Source organism: Lycorma delicatula, chromosome 7 (assembly GCF_047948215.1).
Source record: "Lycorma delicatula isolate Av1 chromosome 7, ASM4794821v1, whole genome shotgun sequence".
In the NCBI taxonomy this organism is placed as follows: Eukaryota; Metazoa; Arthropoda; class Insecta; order Hemiptera; family Fulgoridae; genus Lycorma; species Lycorma delicatula.
In genome coordinates this window covers 33,967,482-33,992,301 of record NC_134461.1, presented here as the reverse complement: position 1 = coordinate 33,992,301, position 24,820 = coordinate 33,967,482, and the positions used below count along the sequence as shown (strand labels likewise).

General features: G+C 28.5%; 1 protein-coding gene across 4 annotated transcripts in view; it reads left to right on the top strand.

Annotated features, from left to right (window-relative positions):
• LOC142328443 (transmembrane channel-like protein 5) overlaps positions 1–24,820 on the top strand; it is a 66,869-nt gene that overhangs the window by 21,130 nt on the left and 20,919 nt on the right. For all 4 annotated transcript variants that reach the window (XM_075372210.1, XM_075372209.1, XM_075372208.1 and 1 more), the window contains 3 exons: positions 10,643–10,793; positions 18,766–18,975; positions 23,235–23,338. In XM_075372210.1, coding sequence (XP_075228325.1) covers positions 10,643–10,793; positions 18,766–18,975; positions 23,235–23,338 — 465 coding nt within the window. The remainder of the gene's footprint in view (positions 1–10,642; positions 10,794–18,765; positions 18,976–23,234; positions 23,339–24,820) is intronic.

The window sequence follows — 24,820 nt, the reverse complement described above, 5'->3', positions numbered from 1 at the left end:
CCGCACATGCACGCATGCATGCACACATGCACACCATACACACACACACACACACACACACACACACACCTGAATGGGTACACAGATATATTGCTTCTAGTAGCCTTCAGTCTTCCAGTAGACATCTCTTAGCACTCTCTTCTTAACTTCTCCTTTTGTTTTCATCTTAAAATTATGATAATTGCATATATATATATATAATATAATATAATTGTATGAGGGTAAGTCAATTACTATCTGCAATTTAGTTATATTTTTGTTTATGTTGGTAGTGTTGTCATGGTGCGTAGATGATGAATGCGTGGTTTAATTGTTGTTATGTCTGTGCAGGTTTGATGCTGCTAGATTAGTTCCATTATCGCTATCCGTTATCCATGGCTGCTCCGATTTCTGTTTACACCAAAGAAGAGCAGGCATCCGTTTTTTGTTGTCAGAAAGTGTATCAGGGGCCGAAATTTATCGAAGACTTTCGGTACAGTACGGGAACAGTGTGTTGCTGCAACGGAGTGTCTACGAATGGATTGAAAATTTCAAAAAAGGGTACACAAGTGTTACGCATGATGAAGGAGCCGGACGACTGTTTACTGCCACAAATGAGGAAAACATTGAGCGTGTTTTCCTCATTTGTTTGACATGGTTTTCTTAGACAGACGAGCAACTATTGATGAAGTGGCACATCGCCTGCAAATTAGTCACGGTTCTGCCTATGAAATCATCCACAACAGACTTAGCTTTCATAAAGTCTGTGCAAGATGGATCTGAAAACAACTCACAGTTGCATAAACATATGTGTTTGGAAATCTGCCAAAAACATTTGGATCGCTACGGTAACAAACAGGACATCTTCTTAGACAGAATCATCACTGGTGACAAAGCATGGATTCATCATTACGAGCCAGAGAGTAAATGGCAGTAAATGGCCCTGCAAAAAAAAGTTCAAGACCCAACCATCCACGCAGGAAAGCTGATGCTTACGGTTTTTTGGGATTCACAAGGCCCATTACTAGAACATTATGAGGAAAGGGGCACGACAATAAACAGTGCTGCGCGTTACAATGAGATGCTTACTGCCAAGCTGAAGCCTGCAATTCGAAGCAAACGCCGAGGACTGCTGTCGAAAGGTGTTGTGTTATTGCACGACAATGCCCGTCCACATACTGCTGCCCACATTGTTGAAACGCTCCAGAAACTCAACTTTGAAGTAATGGCTCATCCTCCATATAGTCCTGATCTTGCCCCTTCTGACTACCACTTGTTTGGTCCATTCAAATAGGCATTAATGGGCCGTCGATTTACCTTGGATGAAACAGTGAAAGAAGCAGTGCATTCCTGGCTTGCAGCCCAACCGAAAACCTTCTTTTATGAGGGCATCAGGAAACTTGTGCAACGATGGACCAAGTGCGTTGAAATCCAAGGGGACTATGTTGAAAAATGATGAACATGTAAGCTTCCTATTTGTGTTTCAATAAAATTTATAATTACATTGCGGATAATAATTGACTTACCCTCATATGTATATTCTCCATAAATATTAATTTTACCAAAATTTATGTTATTTGCTAAAATATTGAACCTTTTATTATGAACAAAGTGACAATTTATTCTTTAATATCAGTTAACAGATAGTCTAGTTATAGCAGAAAATTGATGTTGTAATTCTTTGTCATAATTATTAGGTCTATTATTATGAGAAAATTATTACTTAATTTGATACATACTATAATTAACAATAAATAAAAACAATTAATATTTAATCAAATTGAATGTAGTGGAGGACATGAAAACAGACACAAAATTACATCAGTTTTCTGCCATAACTTAGGCTACTTGTTAACCAATTTAAAAAAATAAAATGTCATTGTTTCAAAGTAAAAGGCTTAATATTTTAGTAAATAATATTAATTTTGATGAAACTATTATTTATGGAGATATAATGGACCGAAAAATAAACATGGCCGCCATTTTGTAATTTTTGAAGGTATGTAAGTCCTGATTTTTTGCTAATTTTAAAATTTTATTTCCAAGATGCTTACCAAATATTAATGTGACTCCTCTACCCAAACTTGAGATGTAAATTTTTATATAAAATAACAAAATGGCAGACAAGGGGAGAACGAAGGAGAAATTGCCATTTTTCCTAAGGATATTTTTTGTTTAGTTTTACAAGTAGAATCCGAAAAAGTATAGCCAGCCCACCAATTTAGAAACACTGTATATATATATATATATATATATATATATATATATGTACATTACATATTGTTATTTTGTCAATGAGAGAACTCTCATAAATTTTGTGAAGTTATAAGGTAAACAGAATATTCTTCTTATTGTTCTAATATCCGTATTGTTCTAATATGTGGAAATATATAATTCTATATTTATTCAATGAATAAGTATTAATTAATATCTATAATTTAAAAATAAGTCTAGATTTAAATTATATTAGATCCAAAAATAAAATGAAAAAATTTAATCGTCAGTCAGATTTTGATAAAATACAGATGTACAAATTAACTCATCCATATGTACCAAATATTTGATGCAATATATGTATATCAATATAGTTGTCTCTCCTCATCACTTTTTATCATGTGTACTTTTCTCCAACACTTACAAATGATAATTTTTAAAAATCTAGAAGCTGTGCTTACTTTTATTTAAATTTATGTGAATCATTAGGAAAATCACATTTTTTTTAGAGTTATTACTTTCTGTAAAGTTCTGATTTAATTTATGTGTTTTAACTAATTCAATAAAAAAACTAATTTTGATTGTGTTATGTTAAAATGACATAAAAATTTCATTAATTTAAGACATGTTTGTTTTGATAATTAATAATTTTTTCTCTTATTTTATTTTAATTATCTGAAGATTAATGTATACATTTTATCGCTTTTGTACACCAATATGAAACAAAACTGCTTTGCTTTCTCACTGTACTTTGATTCATAAAAGAAAAACTTGATAGTTTTGTAAACAATTAAATAATAATCTTACTAGAAAGGTAAATTAATTATTGAATGTGTTCTACATATAATATTTATTTGAACCAACAATATAATATCTGATATAGGCATAGTCTCTGTTTAATGTTTTATTTATTATTTTTTCTAATTTATTATTTTATGTTATCTTTTTTATTATATTATGATAACTTGCTTGAACAAGAAGGCTTAAATACATTCTGAATTTTATTGAAATTAGAATAGTGATTAGCAAAAAATAAAGTAACTGTTATAATTTTCAAAAAAAATTTGACAAAATTAAAAATATATTCTTTTTTAATAATTATATTTTATTCTGAAATGATTTAAAAATTATTAAGATTCAATATATATATGATGTTTCAGACTAAAAAAGTTAAATTCCAATTTGTGAACTTCAAATTCACATCAGTTTTTTTAAATATAGTAGTGTTACCAAAAATGCTAAAAAAAATATATGTATATATCTATATATATATATATATATATATAAAACCTCTACTTATCAAACTGGAAGTAAAAATTCATTAAACAATTTTAGTCATCTCTTCTGTTCCAGTTTTCTATAAGATTTTGATTAACATTTTTTAAATTAACTTGTCTTTTGGAAAGTAAGGAAATATGATCACAATCCCTCAACAAAAGCTTTTCCTTTGTAAATAGAGTGTTTTGAGCAGTCAGAAATAGATGAAAAGTGATTTGTATCTTCTAACTCTCACTATGTTGTGCCATGAAATTTTATTGAGTAAATAAATTACTGGTATATAATGGCAATGATTAAATAGGTGAATGTGTTATAAATGTGTAGATTTTGTTTCCAGTGCCATAATTTGATTTTCAGATTGGGATAAATGTTGTCTTATAAAACTATGACTATTCCATATCACAGTGACCTTTTTTACTTATATTTAATTACATTAATTATTGTAACTGGTATTTGTTTAACAATATATATAAATTAGCTTAATTTAAATCCTGTTGTATACCTTTATATTGAAATAGTAATATTATGTTTTGAAAATGTTAAACTCTTAAGTATAGTGTAATAACAATAAGAAGAATATTCTGCTTACATTATAACTTCACAAAATTTATGAGAGTTCTCTCATTGACAGCATAAAAATATTATTTTGTAGATATTTAAAATAAAAACATATAAATTTAATGAAGTTGACATTGCACAATTTGGCACGATTGTGATAAGAAATTTCAATGTCAACTTTATTGAATTTTTATATTTTAACTCAATATGTTTTTGTTTTAAATATCTACAAAATAATACTTTGATGTATCTTTTTGTAATATTTAGTCATAACAATTCAATCAACATTTGCTTCATTATTTCCAAAATTCATTTTATTTATTCATCAAGGAAAGTTAAAAAAAAAGAAGATTAACATAAATATTTCTAAAATGTTCATTCCTTATAAATATTACTTGTTTTGTGTGATCTCCAAATTGTTTTCAATATTTTTGTAGTGTGCTTATTTTTTATTAAATGTTAAACACTTTTTTGACATTTTTACAGTTACTTTAATGTTCTGAAAACCTGTTATTGAAAAGGGGTTTAATATTTTTATTCTAACCTGTTACTTTTCTAACTTATTCTATAAGAGTGTGTGTGTGTATATATATAAAGCTTTCTGAAAATTCTAATTCTCAACATACTGACCATTATGCCAATTGAACTCAAAAAACAACTTAACCACCAAACACAATAAGAGAAAAACCTAAAATACTAATACCAGAAGTCAACTTTCAAGGGATCCTGCATTCTCAGTGTCTCTCTCTTTTCCTGTTTAGCCTCCGGTAACTACCGTTTAGATAATACTTCAGAGGATGAATGAGGATGATATGCATGAGTGTAAATGAAGTGCAGTCTTGTACATTCTCAGTTCAACTATTCCTGAGATGTGTGGTTAATTGAAACCCAACCATCAAAGAACACCGGTATCCACAATCTAGTATTCAAATCCGTGTAAAAATAACTGGCTTTACTAGGACTTGAACGCTGGAACTCTCGACTTCCAAATCAGCTGATTTGGGAAGACGCGTTCACCACTAGACCAACCCGGTGGGTTTTCATTCTCAGTGTCTACATAATTCTACAATTACATCAACAAATAACAAAAATGAAATAAAAATTTAGAAAACATAAACGTCTAACAACCACAAAGTTTGAACAGCACAACTTCATTGTCATATTGGAATGATTTAAATTTAAAACATCACACAATAATGTTTGTAAATGCTGTTGCCAACTGCTACAATACACTACATATTTAATTAAAACCATCTTCAAAAATGATCTGCTGGTTAATCATTTCATACTTTTGTTTAAATTTATAAATATAATATTTTAAAGTATACTTACAAGTTTTTATTGCTGTTACAAATTTCTAAAATTTTTTAATTATTCTTTATCAGTAATACTATGCTTACATTGCAACAAATGGTCAGCCATATTAAACACACCTCTCTTTTTGTTTATGTAAGCATTTTAATATTCCACAAATCTTTTTTTAAAAGATATATTAGTTTTACAAATATAAATTTTATATTACGTTCATTACATTTAATTTTATATATTTCCTTAAATCCTCTCCATCGCTTTTATTATTATTCCTTAAACACTTTATAATATGGTTATTTGGTTTGTATGCTTTTTTACATTTATTTTTCTCATAAACATTAGTAATTTTTTTTATTATTTTATTTGTATAATTATATTTTAACAGAAAGCTATTAATAATCTCTTAGTTATTTTCTTATTGTAATTTTGTAAAACTGCCATGGTTCTTAATTCTCTGCTTTTTATATATCTTCTGTAATTCCAACATCAAAACCATTAAATACTACTGTATGTTTTATTACTTCTATTTCCTTCTTGTTTGTTTTCACTGTTCCTTGTAAAATGTAAATCTCTAAAAATCAGGTTTTTATATGTACCAATTTTTGTGACCGTGGGTGATTAAAATTTACATGTACTGTAATGCTATTTGTTGTGGGTTTTCTATAAAATGATGTTTCTATAACATTGTTTTTGTTTATTTCAGTCGCATTATCTAAAAAAATTTATTTTTTGGGGTCTTTTCCATTTTACATGTAAATTTTAAATTATTATAATTATTAAGTTTATTTAAAGTGATCAGATGTTCATTATTTGTAACTGGATTATATATGACCTAAATATCATTTTGAGACCCCCTTAATTTTTTTTAACTTTTTACATCATTTTTAAGTAAATTAAATTTAAGTAATTTTTTTTATTGTTAAGTGAATAAAGGTTTTTAAAACACCTTTAATACTAAAGTGTTTTAATACAGTAAAACACTTTAAAATAGGAAATATGAAAATAGTTTATTCTATACTCCATTTTCACTTTCATTTTGAATATTGCACTAGTTACCAATTTGTAATATATTATGTACCGCAGCTCAGACATTTTTTCTTGGATCGTCTAAAATTGGATTTACTCAAATAAATGATTTCATCTACTTCTCCACGTTTATCAATCCCTTCAGTTTCACCACCTCTTGAAACTTTGACTTCAGAATCTGTATCACATTCACTGACAATACAGTCATTCCGATCAGCAGCCTGCTCCTCATTTACTATAGCAACCACCTCTTGATTTCCATCTGTAGCCCATTCTTGATTACCATTTACATGTTGTTCCTTATTTCGACCTGTAATTGGTTCATCAATATCTGAATCTTCGCTTTCCCATCCATCCAGTTACAAAGAATTGCTTCTTTGAAATTGTGATCATTCACGTTCATTTTTATACTGGAAAAAATTAATACAATTTGCTTATAAAATAGAAACAACTAGATGCAAACAAATTATATTTAAGCAAAAATCAGCATTATTTGTTCATTTTACAGAAGGAAAGTGTACTTACATAAATTATGAGTTCATGTCAGTTTGACGTCGAACACTTGAATGAGAAAAAACGGTCACTATAAAAACTCTCAGTGTACCGCAATCTAACTATAACTAAAAAAGAACCAGCTACTGCAAAGCACTTTTCATTATGTGATCAAGCAAGGGTGGGGGTAATCATGTAGCGACCAGATTGTCGCCATCATTTTGATGTCACCTCTCCAGTTGAAGATTAACCATGCATAAGTGTACCCGTAAATGGATTGAACAACTCAAATTGACCAGACACATGTCACCACTTTTCCTTTTAGTGAAAGTTTTGATTGGCACTTTGCAAGTTCACAGTAATGACCTTATTTGCAAGAGCAAACCTTTAAAAATTTGGGAAGTTGCTGAAATTTATAGTATGAGTACTGGCACTGTTCAGTTATCCATGATAAGCTGAATTATTATAAAACATTGGTATGCATTCAAAACATTCAAGATGGATTTGGAGACAGTCGACTCAAAATCAAAAGATTCCAGAATTAACATTTGCACAGAACTTGAATAACAGTTTTTAATAGAAGTTTATGCTTTTTCTTGATTACATAATAACTTGTGATGAAACTTGATTCATCATTTTGAACTGGAATCCAAATGCCAGAGAACAGAATGGAATGGAGTTCATCCATGAGAAAAAATTCAAAACCTTTGCTTTAACCAGATACCATTAACTAGATTTGCATTAAGAAGATACTGACTGCAACATCATCGGAAAATGGTCTGCCCAAAAGAGAACAAAGAAAATGAGCAAAGACTCATCAATCTCTGCAGAAACCACAACCTAATCTTGAAATCCACATATTTCAAGAGAAAATCCCAAGAAGTCAAAACCCAGAAACATCCCGACTTCACTAATGGAGAATAGCAACTAGATCATGTCTTTATGCATAAACACCACCACAAAGAGATCTACAATGTAAAAGTCCTCTGAGGAGTAAATACAGGCTTAGATCACTACACAGTCAAAATTAAAATTAAATTCATCTCCAAAGGAAGCAACAAAACCAAGCCCCTAAAACTAAAAGAAAAATGGACTCTACTCAATTAATCAAGAATAAAAATGACCAAACAACAACAGAAAAAATTAACACATAAACTAGAAAACTAGTCAATAACCTCAAACAAATTGCAGAAGAATTGACTCAGTAAAACCCCATAAAAAGCCTCAATGGTGGAACAGCAAATGCGACAAAACAGTAAAGAGATGTCAAGCATGGCTATTACACCAATTCCATAAATCAGAAATGTCCCTCCAAAGTCTATTAAAACAAAGAAAAGAAACCACCCGAATCCTAAAGAAAATAAAAAGACAACACCATAAAGACACACTGAAATCAATAAAAGAAATCAACAAAATCCATTCGAGAGACTACCACAAAACCTTCAATAAAAAACTCCAAAAATACTAATGAAGGATGAAAACCATAATTTGGTCCATAGCAATAAAAACGACGTGGAAATCCTAGAAAACTATTTCAACAAACTCCTAAATTGCGAAGAACCAACAGAATTAAAGTTCAACACCAGCACCCCAGTAACAACATCACCAGAAAACATTAACCCTCTTGCAATAAAAGAAGTCTATCAAGCACTGAGTGAAATGAAGGATACAAAGCAACAAAAGATCAGACCTTTGTAGAGATTTACAAACATGCAGGAAGACCAACAGAAATTGCCCTCCATCAGCAGCTTGTCAACATTTGGATCAAAAAAGAACTACCAGAACACTGGATGACATGACAGCTCTCATCCATCTGCTACATAAAAGCGGACAAAACAGTCTCAGCGGACAAAACAGGAAACTCACTCCTAGACACAACATACAAAATTCTTTTAAGAGTCATCCTCAACAGGATCGGTTTACAACTCAAGAAAGAACTAGGAGAATACCAGGTAGGTTTCAGACCCCGGAGGAGCTGTCCAGAACAGATCATGGGTATTAAGCTAGTAATGGATTACCACAGATAAAGAAGCAGAAACATGGTATTAATGTTTGTAGTTATCAAGAAACCACACGATTGTATCCACAGAGGATCCCTTATAAAAATTCTATGACACCTTGGACTACATCCATAATTAATAAACATGATAAAACTCGCCCTCATAAACATTTAGTTAAAAGTGAAATTCAGAGGCCAACCCTCAGAACCATTTGAGATAAAAATAGGACTGCCCCAAGGAATGGACTCTCACTGCTACAATTCAACTGCTCTCTGAAAATGGTAATGAGGGATTGGCTCAAAAAATGCACCCAAAAATTAAAAAAAACTGCCTTGGTTTTGCTGCTGACTTGGCACTGCTAGCAAATGATATCATCAAAGCAGATATTAGTACTTCAAGACATTTGCAAATAAAATTAGCCTCAAAGTATCATTTGAAAAGACAGAAAGTATGCCATAAGAACAAACACAATTAAAGTAAACGTAAACTGTAATAAAATCAAAATGGTAACCCAGTTTAAATACCTCTGAGAAACAATAACAAACAACCTAAACAAAAAAATTTCAATCCAGACAAGAATAAACAAACCAGCTAAAGCACAAAAATTAACCTGGTACGTCTACAGTAAAAAATCTCTATCCACAAATGCAAAAATAAGACATCACAACACAATTATAAAACTGGAGCCACATACACTGTAGAAACACTCTTCTACCTGAATGAACAATCAAAGATTGAAGGACTCCAGAAAATTAAAAGACAAACTGGAAGAACATGCATCAACAAAAAGTATCGGAAAGACTGGGAATGCTGGTTCATGCCCATCAAAGTCATGTAAAAAAGTTAGAAACCATCACTGATACCGTGCATAAGAGGAGAATAAGATTCTTTGGACATATCATGAGGATGCTAGATTCAAGACTTCTGAAATAGCAGCACACTATAATCTCGACCCGAAAAATATCAAGATAGGATGCAGATGGATCAGAGAAATAAGATAGGATCTGCAGGAAATTAGTCGTACACCAGAAGATACCATAGACAAGATAAAATTAAATGAGAAAATCATTAACAAAAACACTTGCTTCACACTGACAAGATAAAAACTCACAACATGAACATTTTCAACATTAGAAAGTGCACAAGGATCAAAACGTATGAAAAAGTACTGGGAGAACCAAAAGGTTGAAACAGTCCCATTGAAGTGACTTAGATAATGGACTAACTAAAGTCCTATGTGGTCATAAAAGATGAAAAAAAAAGCTGATTTATTTATTACTACACATATGTTTAGGCTGGTCTATTTTATTAAAAATTGTTGTAGTAATTAAAAAAAATAATAATAAGTGACTAACCTTTTAGAATATTCATAAAATTGATTTCTGTACAATATAGTTATTGCAATGGGATTGTATTCATAACAAGATATTGAATATTTAACATGTTTATTATAATTGAGATTGTTGCATGCTTTAAAGTTAGATTAAAAGTGACTAATTAAATATACCTGTCAAATCTAGAATGTTATGTAAATTCTATTTAAGAAGTATAAAAACATCATGACTATCTGCAAGGTTTACTAACATCATCTTTGTCTCAAAGAATCTTTGTGAAATACTAAATATTGGTAGAAAAGTAGTCTTCTGAGTTGATGCTTGTTACAACCTGTTTTAATTTCTTTTTAACATAAAAAACTTACTGTAAATAAAAGGAAAAATAATTTTATATATTAATTAAAGGATTTATTATAATATTTTATTTATTTTTTTATAATGTTTTTTTAGTATGGCTAAATCATATCGCACAAGTTTTATTGAGACATCTGGTGGCTTGAAAAATGTTTATGCGTTAAAAATCTTCTGTGCATGGGATTTCAGTATAGCTACTGAAAAGGCAGCCATTTTGAAATCAGAAAGTATTCTACGTGACATTCAGGTAAATAATTATAACTTATACAAGTGTAGTTGTCCCAATGAATCTATGAGCTTGTAACGTCAAGTGCTGACAGCATTATATTATTGTTTTCCAAAACATTATTTCATTTTTCAACTTACAAACAATACGGGCATCCAAACAATACATTTATGTTGTGTGTTAATTCTTTCCACTTAAGTTGATTACATGTATAACAATGCTTAATGACTCAGTCTCGTAAACAAAAACAATTCCTTAACCAATGACTATTGCTCTGATTGGTAATATTTACAGGCCTATAAAAATTTATACATGCAGTTAGAAATGGTGTCTTTTGTCACAATTATATTTAGATCCATCATTCGTAGTACTCAATGTGAGTATAAAGAAATAAATTTTAGTTCAGTTTATATCATGTTCAGTGAAGGTATTCAGAAAATGTTTTTGTGCGGTTGTATTATTTTATAATTACTCATTGTTTTTCGCAAATTTTTTGTAATATATTATTTTTGTTTGTGTGTTTTTAGTGCGGTTTGTTGTGGCAGAATTTAAATCTGTAGTTAAGAAGAAAAATACTTAGGAGTCAAGCACATGAAATTATCAATAATGTTTATGATTTTATGAAAAAAGAAGCTCTAAAAGTAGGTAAATTAAGTGACGACAAACATATAATTGGCAATCAGAACTGCTGCTGTTTGTGTATATCAAGAACACAGATTCAAAAACTCAGAAGAGAAAAAAAAGACATGATTCTTCAATCAACATCCCAATCGTGCTGTTTCAGCACGCCAAAACGTAAAAATGATGTTCAAAACCTGTCAGTGGACTCGACAGTTTTGATTTAGGAATAGTTAAAAGAACAGCTAATGAATTTCATTCAAAAAAGAATGAATTACTTACTTTAAAAAGAATAAGGCAAGAACTTCAGTTATCTATTAATTCTAAAGGCAGTGAATCAACTTTAGCTGTTATTTTGAAAGAGTCAGGTTTCAAATGGCATAAAACTGAAAATAACAGAAACTTTTAATTGAAAAATTCAGTATCTGGTGAAAGAGAATTGAACATATGCAGGCAATTTCTAAGTACAGAAAAAAATAATTTTTTGGATGAAACGTACGTTTTAAGTTCACATTATTCTACAAAGTCATGGTGTGATGGTATTATTGAGGGACTTCATGTGCTGATTATTAAAGGTGATGGTTTAATAGTAATTCATGCTTGAGGGGAAATCAATTTTATTCTGAATGCATTACTAACTTGGAAAGCCAGTTTGAAAAGTGGCGACTACCATGACAACATGAATAAAGACAATTTCATGAAATGGGCACATGAAAAATTGATTCCAAATCTTCCACCAATATCAGTATTACTTGTTGATAACGCCTCTTATCACAGTACAGGTATTGATAAAGCTCCAAATTCTAACTCCAGAAGAAAAGATATGACCAGTTGGCTGGAGAAGTCCCATATTCCGTATAGGTCAAAAATGCTGAAACCACAGTTATATGAATTAGTAAAGTTACATAAAACTAAAGTATAAAAATATCACCTGGATGAACTTTTGAAAAAACATGGGCATCATGTTCAAAGACTCCCACCGTACCATTCTGATTTGAATCTGATCGAGATGGTGTGGTCAGTCATAAAAAGACATGCGGTGAGTCATAACATTTTCTTTCACAAATGTTGAAAAATTAACTATGGAGAAAATTAATTCCATGAATGAAGATGACTGGAAACCCTATTGTGAAAAAGTAAAAAATTTTGAAAAAGAGTATGAAAAACTGGAACCAGTTATAGATGAAATGACAGAACATTATATTATACGTGTAGACTCTTGATAGTGAATATCAGAGTTCACTATCAGATAGTGAACTCTTCACTAGGGATAGTGAATATCAGAGTAATTAGTGATTAAACGTATTGTTTGTAATTAGGAAATGTAAATATGACAGTTATTACCATGTACAATATGATAATATGTAATATTTTAATTTGATAGGCGGAGCTGATGTTTTCAGCTGAGTAGTAATATGCAGTCTGCTCGTGATGTCACAAGCTCGTACATTGGTTGGGCCTAGTATATAATATCAGTTATGTTTTATTTTTTTATTGCGTTTTCTTTAATACATTAATCTGTTATATATATATATATATATATATATATATATATATATATATATATATATATATAAGGTACACAGTACAGTAGTATTGTGTGAATTTGAATTAAATTAAAATTGAATTATACATTATCATTATTTGTTTAGGTCACACACTTATAAAGGCTGCAGCAGATGGCAGCACTTTTTCAAATAATGATGTGTATAATTAAATTTAATTCAAATCCACACAGTACTGTAACATTAGCTGGCCAAGTTACAGGGTGAATTTTGAATTTCATCCTGGTTATTTATTTATTTTAATTTTACCAAATTTGACATCATATTTTATATATGTAGTTTTTAATTTTTAATTTATATTTTAAAAAAGTTTTAATTTACTTTTAATTTTTAAAATATAAAAAAAAAATGTTATTTACTTTAATAAATCGGAATGTATTTGAATGTAGTATATAATTTGATATAAACAGTTTAAAATAAATTGCAACTGAAGATCTGGGTTTCCACGAAAACATTTTTGTAAAGATATGAAAAAATGAGGTATGTGTCATCTTATTTAATATATATTTCTGTACTTGGGTGGATCAATTTGGTTACAGAGGAATATGGTTCTTGAAAAGATTGACTAAGAAAAAAATATATATATATAAACATTTTTTTTTTATCATTTATATATGTGTATATATATTACTACATTTGAAAATTTAAATAATTCATCTATGTATTGATCACTGTGCTAATCAAATTCAATATTAGCTGAAACTTACCCACCAAAACACAGTAAACAAGTAAGTAAACTTACCAAATTAACACCAGTAATAAATTGATTTTTGTGGGATCCTGCATCATCTGCTGGAAAGTTTCAGAATTAGAAAACATTGGTAGTTTAGGCAATTCTAAATTTTAATTTTTTAAAAATAATTGATTTTGATGTAATTGTAGAATTAAATACCAACTGATGATGCAGGATCCTGTGAAATTTGATTATTGGTGTTAATTTGGTAAATTTACTCACCTGTTTAGTGTGTTTTGTTGGTTAAGTTTCGGTTTATTTATGTATAATATGATTTTATATATATATATATATATATACTTTTAAAAATTTGTCAAATATTTTATCTAAATCATACAGTTATGCAATAAAATACTTATTAAAAAAAAAACCTGACTATTAATTGTACCCATGTACCTAGAATAATTATGAAAAATAAACAAAAAATATTTAAACAAATTTTTCTTTCTTTTCTTACAGGGATTTTTTCAGGCTATAATAAGTTTGTCTGCGATGTGAAATGTAATATTACTATACAGTTAATGTTGAATTCAGATGCCTGTTAGTCTTAACAAAGTGGAAGCCATTAAAGTCACCATCACATATAGCCTACACAGGCACCCAACTACAGCATAAAATGTAAAAGTAATTTTAAATTTCATATGACAGACTAACTTACTGTATCTTGAAAAAATTCCTGTTAGAAAAAATAACTATTTTTTTGTTCATTTTTCATAATTATTCTAGGTAGATATGTACAATTAATAGTTGGGTTTTTATTTTTTAATAATTATTTTATTTATCGCTTTTTTATTGCCTTTTTTTTAGAGATGGGCTACATAAATAGAAATTCAAATATTAATGAATGATGTTGTGTATGTGTGGAACCATGTTTGTTTTAGCCGTGATACACATTTCCCTTCTGCAGTATACATTTTTTTCTGATGTCTAGAGAATGATGAATTTTTTTTAAAAATCACGAAAGGTAAAAGGTGTTCCTTTTTTATTGTTTTATGGAATACCATCATTAAAATTTGAAAAAAATGGAATTTTTAAATCTTGTTCCCAGTGTAGTGCCATCCCTTTTTGATTAAGACAGTTTAAAATAACCTATGTTACTTCCAGACTGATGACCTGTAACTACCTGAAAGTTGGATGCAACTGGTTAAGTCTGTGAAGCTACAGAAGGGTAAAGACATATATAACAGTTAAACACATTACCAATCGTATATACATAGTCGGGTAAAAAGGGAGATACATCTGACATATAGTTTATAATACCATGTTTTTAAGCAATTATAAATAGATTTTAATAGAAGTACGCAATTTTACAAATTCTTAGGTGTATAATAAAGTAGAAAAAACATGTGTCATACCTAAGCAATATATCAACATACATCCCTCAGCAATCTTGAATAACAAAAATATCCAGAAATATCTAAAAACATTAATCACACATTTAAAAACAAACATAGCATTTATGACTAAAGAACTTAGCCTGTTGATCAAAGATCTTGGACATAATGTGTACTAATCTTAATAATGGAATATATTCTATTTTCATTCTTGACCATGAAAACACAAAACAGGAAATCAATTCTGAAATCTATCATCATATATGACACAGAGCAAGATTTACACTTGTTACACAACACTCTAAATTTTACAGTCATAATAAATTAAACATCTGCAGTATATTAAAATAAAACAAATCACATAAAAGCTGACAAAGGAAACTCCACATTAATATTACACAATAAAACAATGCATAAAGAAATTTACTAGTTACATTAGCAGAAGTAAGATAATGTAATCAAAATGTGAGTCAGTACTGAACAAATAGACATTTAATAAACAATACAAACAAATTCTTTCTTATGTATTCCTCCTTATCATCTATGTTAAAAATATAATTGAAACGCAAAACCAGACAAAAACGCTATATAATCCAGACACAAAACACAAATTCAGTTAGAACTGTCATCAGCTATGTTATTCATGCTCAGACTAGCTAGTAACATGAATAGAACTATTATTATATCATATGTAAAAATAACTTGTAAATTAATAATATAAAACAAGTTATTGAAAAAATTAAGAATGTTCCTCATTCCACATAATTCTACACTTTCATCATTTGATGAACTAGTCAAATGTTTATAGTCAAGATAGAAATAGTCAAATTCTTATATAGTCAAGACAGAACTAGTCAAATTCTTATATAGAACTAGTTAAGTTGCATATACAGATCTTCACTGACCTGTATAAGCAATTGTCAACATATTTGTATGAGCCATGTAGCAAAAATGTTCTACCAGAATATACAATTATATAATTATAATCTTAACACAAACCATTAAAAAATTACTTCATAAAACAAACAGTAAACTCTCAAGCCTACCAATCGGTTGTTTAATTTCTAATCTCCTGGCTAAAATGTTTTGCAACACTTTCAAACTTCTGTGCTGATATATTACACAATGAGATATGTGCAGCCAAATGTTATTGTATATTATTATATGCCATGTATTTCTCACTTCCATCAACAAATTACACTTCAGTTAACATCTCACCTAAGAATGTGATTTTAACAGATTACTGAACTTCCTTGATCTCAGCACATCAACAAAAAAATAAATAAATAAACATTTATAGAAAACCAATTACAATTGATGTACTTCCTATTCACAACACAGATAAACATACACGTCATCATCATGCAGCTTTTTTTCACATATTATTTGGCATAAATGCATACACACCCTTATCATTTGACAATTATGCTTAAGTGCTTTGTATAATAAAACATTTGGTTCAGATTAATGGCTGTTTACCCACATTTAAAGATAAGATGCTAATTAAATTCAAAAAATTCAAAACTGCACCAAGTGACAGAAAATTCATAACATTAACAAAATACATCAACCATCAATCTTACAGATTTACTAACATTTTCAGGAAAATAGACAATTTTTTTTTAGTTGAAAAATAACAGACAAAATACAAGTCATTCAGCAATCTAACAAAACCTATGCTGGCAAATACAGAGGTCCAGGATTATGCAAATGAAGCCGTAATAATTGCACTAAATGCTACATTGGACAGAACTGGATAAAATATTTAATGACAATTTCTTTTCTTTTTGTGCATATAAGAGCCAATATTATCTGTTTATGACATTACAATATTGGTAGAAGGGGTTCGTATTCTCTGAACCTCAGCAAATGTACAGTTCAAGGTTGTTTGGCCAGGTTGTCTGTTTTAAAATGAATTGCATCACATTTTCTTTATTAAATTTGATACAATGAAATGGTGATGTTAGAAACTGGATTGAGCCAGTTACATAGAAGGGTGGTTGAACAAAACCACTGTTAGAAACTTTGTGTTCTAGACTTCAGTTGGATTGCAGATGTGGAGTGACAAACACTGTGCCATAATTGTAAAAGTGTATTATAAAATTAATCAATGTTTTGTGCTTGTTTAACATGCTTTGCATATTCATTTTGTTATTCATTACAACCATCCACTTCCATATGCTCAGATAATGAAGACCTGGCCCATTCATTTTGAAGAAACATGATCATCACCTAAGTTATGTGATTGAAGAAATAGTCCTACTCTGATAAACATTGATAGGTAAAGTGAGAGAAGCAATAGAAAGAAGCCTTTATAGGTCAACTTATTGCCTCCTTAGCACTCAAGCTTTCACTTTCTTCTGTGCAGTAGATAAGCAGATATTGTGTCAATATCTTCATTATCATGCTTACAAAATTCAAATTGTTCATGCTTTGAAGAAAGGTGAATTACAGTTTCATGAAGATGCTCAAATTTGATTGCATGTGCTTCAAAACATGATGAATGTTTTCCATAAAAGATTTACTGAATGATTACACCAAAATGGGAGGTCGTCTAACTGATTTTATCATTTTTTGTATCAATAATTTTTTTTTGAAAATTCCATTGATAATTTAACCATAATATTTTTAAAGTGATTCATTTCACTAAATCATCTTTTAGTAGTGTTTAGGCAGATAAACTACTTTAACTGTAACCTCTGGTTTCATAGCAGTTCGTCTGTGTAATGTAAATGATATATGGGTCTTGCTTTTTACAGCATTACACTGTAGTGGAGTTGTTATAGAACATATAAAAATAAAAATTAAAAATGGCATATCATATATTGGTTGTCTGCCATGTGACAAACTCCCTTATACCATGCCTTGTCCACATTCTCCTCTAACTCCTGCCCGATATTATGACTTCCTGATAGCTCCTATTTTCTTTTAGATTGTCTATGATATTTAGCTCTTTTTGGACCTTCTATTGATCCCTCCCTATTAACCCTTCTATTAATCCCTCTGACGATTTTTAATCAATCCTTTTTTTCTCATCAATTGTCCTGACCAGTAGCTTTTGATTCTAAATTGTTAAAAAGAAGTTCATAAAAAATACAATTCCATTCAATTTGCAGATCAATTGAAAAAAATAAAGCAATTTATAAAAGTAGTTCCAAATATTTGTTCAACTGAATATCACTTACACTGCATGGTTCCCATACAGTATGTTTTAAAATTATAACATATTAAGTTTTTATTTTAGTTTGTGTTTATAAATCAATTCTATTCCAGGTATTTTAATTTATGCATAAGAAATTACATGTTTTTTTGCTGAAGTTGATTTTTATTGCAGTTAGCAAATGTATTTTTAGTCATTCTCATAACCATACTTTATAAAATTTTTGAATGTAAGATTGTAAAAAAAAGAAATAAAAAGTAGCTAGTTGTAGAAAAAGAATAATGTATTTCTTCTTTATAAAAAATAAATGTTTCATTCAATAAATGATTTATCAGATCATGAGAAAACCCATTCTCAGCATCACTTTTCAAAATGACGGCTGAAAAAATGTTACAACAGAATCAGAGTATATTTATCATATTTAATTTGGGAAAACTGTACGTACCTTGTTTGGATTTTTTGTTTATATAAAATATTAAAAAAAAATACGTGGTAATTAATTCGGAATAACTTGTTTTACATTATTTCATATATAATCTGTTGTTGCTTTATAAAGAAAAATCATGTACTTTTTTTTTTACAGAAACTTCTTGATGAGGATTTACATGCTGCATTAAATAAGCCAACATTTTTACAGAAATTGTGCTTATTATGTATACGGATACTGGTTAATGTTTTTATTGTGATTATGTTGGCTAAATCTGTTGTACTTGTCTTCTCTTTACTTGATCAGTCTTTAATTCATGATCTTCATGTGAAAACAGTTAATCTTACTGGATTTAATTTCTTTGAGGTAACTTATTAGTTATTTCTATGTTTTAATTATTGTATTTTATACTTGTCATACATTTTTTACTCAAAATGAGTAAATAAATCATTCAAATTTCTTTTCCAATGATTGTATGCTTCATTGCTTGTGGTATAGTTAAATGTTTGTCTAGAAATATGCACTGAATAAGATCATTATTTTCTGTGACTGTAGTCATAAAGTTAAAAAAAAAAGGTTTTGTTTTAAATTTAATCTTTATTTCATTATATATATATATATATATATATATATATATGACCCTATGTGAACTTTAAATATATATATATATATATATATATATATATATATATTTAAAGTTCTATTACCATAAACCATCTGGTACAGAATGTTGTGATAAGACATATCTTACCTTAATTTTATCATGAAACTACTTTTGCAGATCCTGCATCCACAGTAATGATTGAATTCATTTAATTAAACTGGATATTAAATAAAGATATTAAAATGCTAAAAATTAAAATTGCTGAAATAAAATTGCAGCAGATTGCTATCTGCTGCTATTTTTATAAGACTGTCTCCTTCAAACACTGTCTGATGGTTTATCGAAATCAAATTTTGTTTGTATTTATGTACATAATATTTTTCTAAAATATTTAATTTTTTGTCATCTTTTTTAATAACTAATATTTATAAATTTTTGTTAATGTCAGAAGTAGCATAACATCATAAATAAAAAGAAAAATCAAGAACATAACGGTTGAAAATGGATGTAATACTTTAATCAATAATATTTATAAAAATCTATTGTGATACATTACATGACTTCCTTGTTCGCATGTTAAATTACATGTACACATTTTTTAAAATGAGAAGTACATAAAATTTTAATTCATTAATAACTTCTCATATTTTTCATATTTTTTTTGTTATTGAATTATTATTCGTCGTAAAATTTTTTTTACAGTTAGAGGCTAATAATAATTGATAAATCAATATATTTAAATTAGAAAAAATACTCTCATTGAGGGCTTATTACTGCAGTTAAGAAAAAATAAAAAATCCAAATGTTTTTGGATTTTGGACACTTTTGGTTAAGTCTATTGTAATTAAAAGGGGAGGTGCACAACTAGATGTAACAACAGTCCTAAATCCAAAATTTCAACACCTTACAGGTAATCATTTTTGAATTATCTAAGATACATATGTATGTATAAATGTCATGCCAAAACTAGTCAAAATGGATTCAGGGATAGTCAAAATGGATATTTCTGTTGAAATCTGAGATTTTTCACGATCACAATACTTCATTTACTTCGTACAAGGAAGTAAAAAACAACTATCAAAACAATAACAAAATAATACCTTACTACCGATATAATATAACAAAAAAAGTGTAAACATATCCCAAAAGTGTTTATACACTAATAATATCATTGAAAAAATTTCTAAAGCTTACAGTATAGTAAATAAGCCTAATAAATCACATAATAAAATATTTAAAAAACAAAAATAATAATAATAATAAAATTAACAATCTTTATGGAATTTATAAAAATTAAATGTAATGAATGCGATTGTATTTATACAACAAAAACAAATTCCTTAAAACTAGCTTTCTTGAATGTTATAGAAATTACAAAAGCAATAAATTAGGTTTATCTAATATGGCAGATCATTTAATAAACAATAAACATTATGTTTCTTAATTAACACAAATTTAGAAATATTAGGTATTAATAATGATTACAAAAGTTAAATATGTTAGAAAAGTATTATATTTTTATAACAACAAACAAAAGTTTAATTTGATAAATCATCAGAGGGACATGTTTGAGGGACATTCTTATAAAAACAGCAACAGTTGTATAATAAATTAATATTATTTATAAATGAAAAAAACAAAAACAAAAATAGTAACATGTAAAAAACATAAATTTTTCAATTTAAAAATATCAGTTCAATTTTATGATTACTATATTAACTGAACTGACTGTAAATTATAGGTATACTTACTATAAAGAAATCTTGCCATGATAAAACTTCTGCTGGAAAAGTTCAGCTGCATATAACTTCTTTATATTGAAAAAAATATGTGTACATACAAAAAAGTAGAATGTAGATAGACCTATGATAATATTGTTATATTTGTTGATGAAATGAATCATTTTCCATGGGTGGTGAACAGTATCAATGAATCTTTAATAGGAATTATTTCTATTCCAAAAGAATCTGAAATATTACAAAAGACTGTACGTTTTTTTATAATACTTTTCTTATAGTTATAAAAATATATTAAAAAATTAGAAATATAAATATGTATGCATTTTATATGTCAAAACCGAAAAGGTTATAGATGACCTGAAATAAGTCACTACTAAAACTGTTTTTGTCAACATTACAAGCTTCTTTTGCTAATCTTACCAAGGCGGCCAAGGATTGAAGTGATTTTCTCTTGTCTTCTTCACTGAACAAAGCCCACCATTGTATACCAGTATGTCGGTCCCACCAACATGCAGATGTTTATCTCTAAAAGTGATTACTCTTTTTATTACAGGTGCTGACTGAATATGAATATCATTATTCTCAGAGAAAGCAACTGTTACAAGCGAGTGCCATTTGCACCCCTGTGGTTTAGATTTGTCACAGTTATAAGAAAAGAAAGATTGCTTAACTAATATATCAAATAATTTCTGTAAACTTAGTAAAAATTGTATTTACAATAGCCAACAGATTTTATAATATTGTTTAATGTTATGTCAGCATTGAACAAATTCCCTTTGCTGGCAAGACTAATGCAACAAGCCTCTGATTGCACTTTTAATTACTGCCTTCTTATATAAAAAATAGTTATGTCACATAATGAGTCCGTAGTATCACTTGCAGTGAAAAAAGTGGTTTTTTCCATAACTGAATTAACATGTGAGAGTAGTCAGTAATTATAAAATTAATAAACTATTTTAATGAATCAGAAACATTTTATCAGACTAGTTTTACATTTTCCTTGTGTGGGTCTCCGTCAAAAAGGGAAATTTATATTAGTTAAATTTCTCTGTTCAAAATTAGCTAAAGATTAAACCAATGAAATAAAACAAATAACCGAGAATGTAGGATGTAGTAATTAGTTAAATTTGGAGAATTCTATTGTGGGGTTAGTTATTTTTAGTTTGGTTCTCTTTGCTGTGAGTAATGTCTTTTCTGTTTATACTGTAACACTTACAAAGAAAATAGACATCATGTCTATCCAATTTAAAACTGAACAACAGAGCAGTCATTTTCACTAAAAACATTTAATTTCTATTCTTCAATCTTTATTTCATCCGATAGGAGTTTCATTCTCTCATAACTCTCTCCTTGCTTGTAATGTTGGGAAAGACTAACAGTTTTGAGAGTCAGGAGTAAAGAATTAGGAGTTACCAGTCAGAGTGAAATAAATTATTAGGACTAATGGATAGAGTTATTATATAGCTTACAGGCTAACTTTTTATTATAAGTAAACAAAAACCACTCCTCACTTTGGTACTAATGAAAGGATACTTCCGTTACAGAATAAATATTGTGAGGTGAAACGAAATATTTTATGATTATTTCTAAAAAAAAAAAAAAATGGTTTCATGATGGGGCAGGATCATTCAGCCTTTCGATCTATAAAATTTCTGCTTGTATTTTAGTTCAAAGTATTGAGATCTTGAGGAAGTAAATGTTGTTCTAAAAATGAACAGGAGACATAAAATGTTGGAGCCAAGCCTTAAATCATCATCATCATTACTGTACTTTGTAAACAATATAAAAAGCAAACTCATTTTCACATTCCATTTTTCAGGCAGATTCTGATTCATATTATTTGTTTTGGCATTTTGGATTTTCACTGATCTTTTCGGAACTATAACTAATAAAAAGATGAAACTTTAAAAAAAATGTATAAATGCTTTAAAGTTAATTTTTTATTATATTGTACAATTGTTAAAGACAATATAACTTTAAAAGTGATGGTGATGGAAAAATTCTTTAAAAATTTTTAATTCAGGAAAAAAATAGACAAAGACACTTAAATTGTTGGTTTGTTGTGTAAAAATACTTTTACAAATGGTGTAATTAGAATGATGTTTACTATAAGTTTTGATTAGAATCAAGATCAAATCTCTTGCACATTTTTATTAAAAATTGGTTAAACCTTATAAGGAGTGATGACAAAAAATAAAATTCATTTAGATAAATTTAAATTTTTAATTTTTAGCTTTTATTCCTCTGCATTATAAATAGTTATAATTTGATTTTTGTTGTAGGATGTTAAAAAAATGATAGACTGGAAAAATAAACCTGTTTTAATTCCAGTTATAGTTACAATTATTCTAATTGTCTTACCTTTATTATTTTCTTGGATTGTCAGGTATGAATTTTTAATGATATTGTTCTTTAATGATACTGTTCTTTAATTTATAATTTTAATATTTTGGTGGGTTATTATTATTATTGAAATTTTAATATATTCTTATATAGTAAAATATTAATGCTTTAGAATTCTAATTAATAAAATAGCTTATTGAAAAAAATCATTGTTTAATTAAATTGCATTAAGTATATAAAAATTAATAAATTCTGATTCATTAATAAATAAGATTTTTTTAAAGAGTGATGTAATGGAATGTTATTAGAATATATTATAGGAAAGGAATTTGGTAAAATTTTTTTATTTCCATCTCTTTAAACACTAGTGTTTAATATTTCAAGTTTGAAGTAAATTTTCATTAACTATCATAAATATTATTAAACATTCCATGTGCTCTGTAAAATCCTCATAAATTAAAAAATGTCCAATAAAATATTCCTTTTTTATACAATTTAAAAAAAAAATGAATTTATGTAAAACACTTCTTCTTTCATTGGCCACTAGGTAAATCCTGCAGTATTAAGCATTCCATAAAACTGCATCCAACTTTTTTAACTTTATCTAGAAATCAGTTTATGAAATGTTTTCCCTAGTATTATACTTTACTTAACACCCTGCAATTTCCAAAATTCTACTGTCTGAGTCAATCCAACTATTGTGTAATCACCAGGAGGATTCAGTTAACCATCTTAACCAGGAGTCCCCTTATTTGTTATTATTGTTATTATTAATTGTATGGAATTAACATGACACTTTATTAGCAGTTTAAAAGTTTGTTAAACTGTTGGCTTACTTTGACGTGTTCAACTCATTACGGAATTTTCATTTCACCCTGAGGTGTTACCTTGATGAGTGTAACTGAAGCACCCTTCATTTTATATTAATTTGACATTTTTTAGCTCATTCTGCTTTTTGTATGGAATAATATTGTTGTGTAGTAGTTGCTGAAGGTCTTGTAAGAACATATACATCAGAAGTTTTGCTGATGTTTGAAAAATTAGAAAATTATAGATTAAAAATCTCAACTACTCTGAAGTATTTCCAGTTTAAATATTTACTGCTTAATTTTACTTTTTTTTCCAGAGTTTTGTAAAGTGATATTTTCTTCTTTTTACTATAAGAAAGACTGTTTATTTGCGTGGTTTTAGTTGGGCTCTTTTGTGTGTCCAACATTATGATTGTTATGTTAGTTTATGATTTTGTTAGTAGTATTATATAAAAATGTCAACGTAAAATGTATGTCTGTTGAACAACTATTTAATTATCTTCTAGAACAGTGATTCTGAACCTTTTTAGCTCTACGACCCCCAAAAAGTAAAAAAAAGTATATAATGAATAAATATGTCACAACTCCTTCCAACCCCAACCCAATGAAACCTAGTTAAAATTATTTAGCTGTGTTGATAGCGACATGTAATGAACATGCATGTTTGAAGTGTGCAAACATGAGCAATTTACAGATTCCAACTTGATGTGTATGTG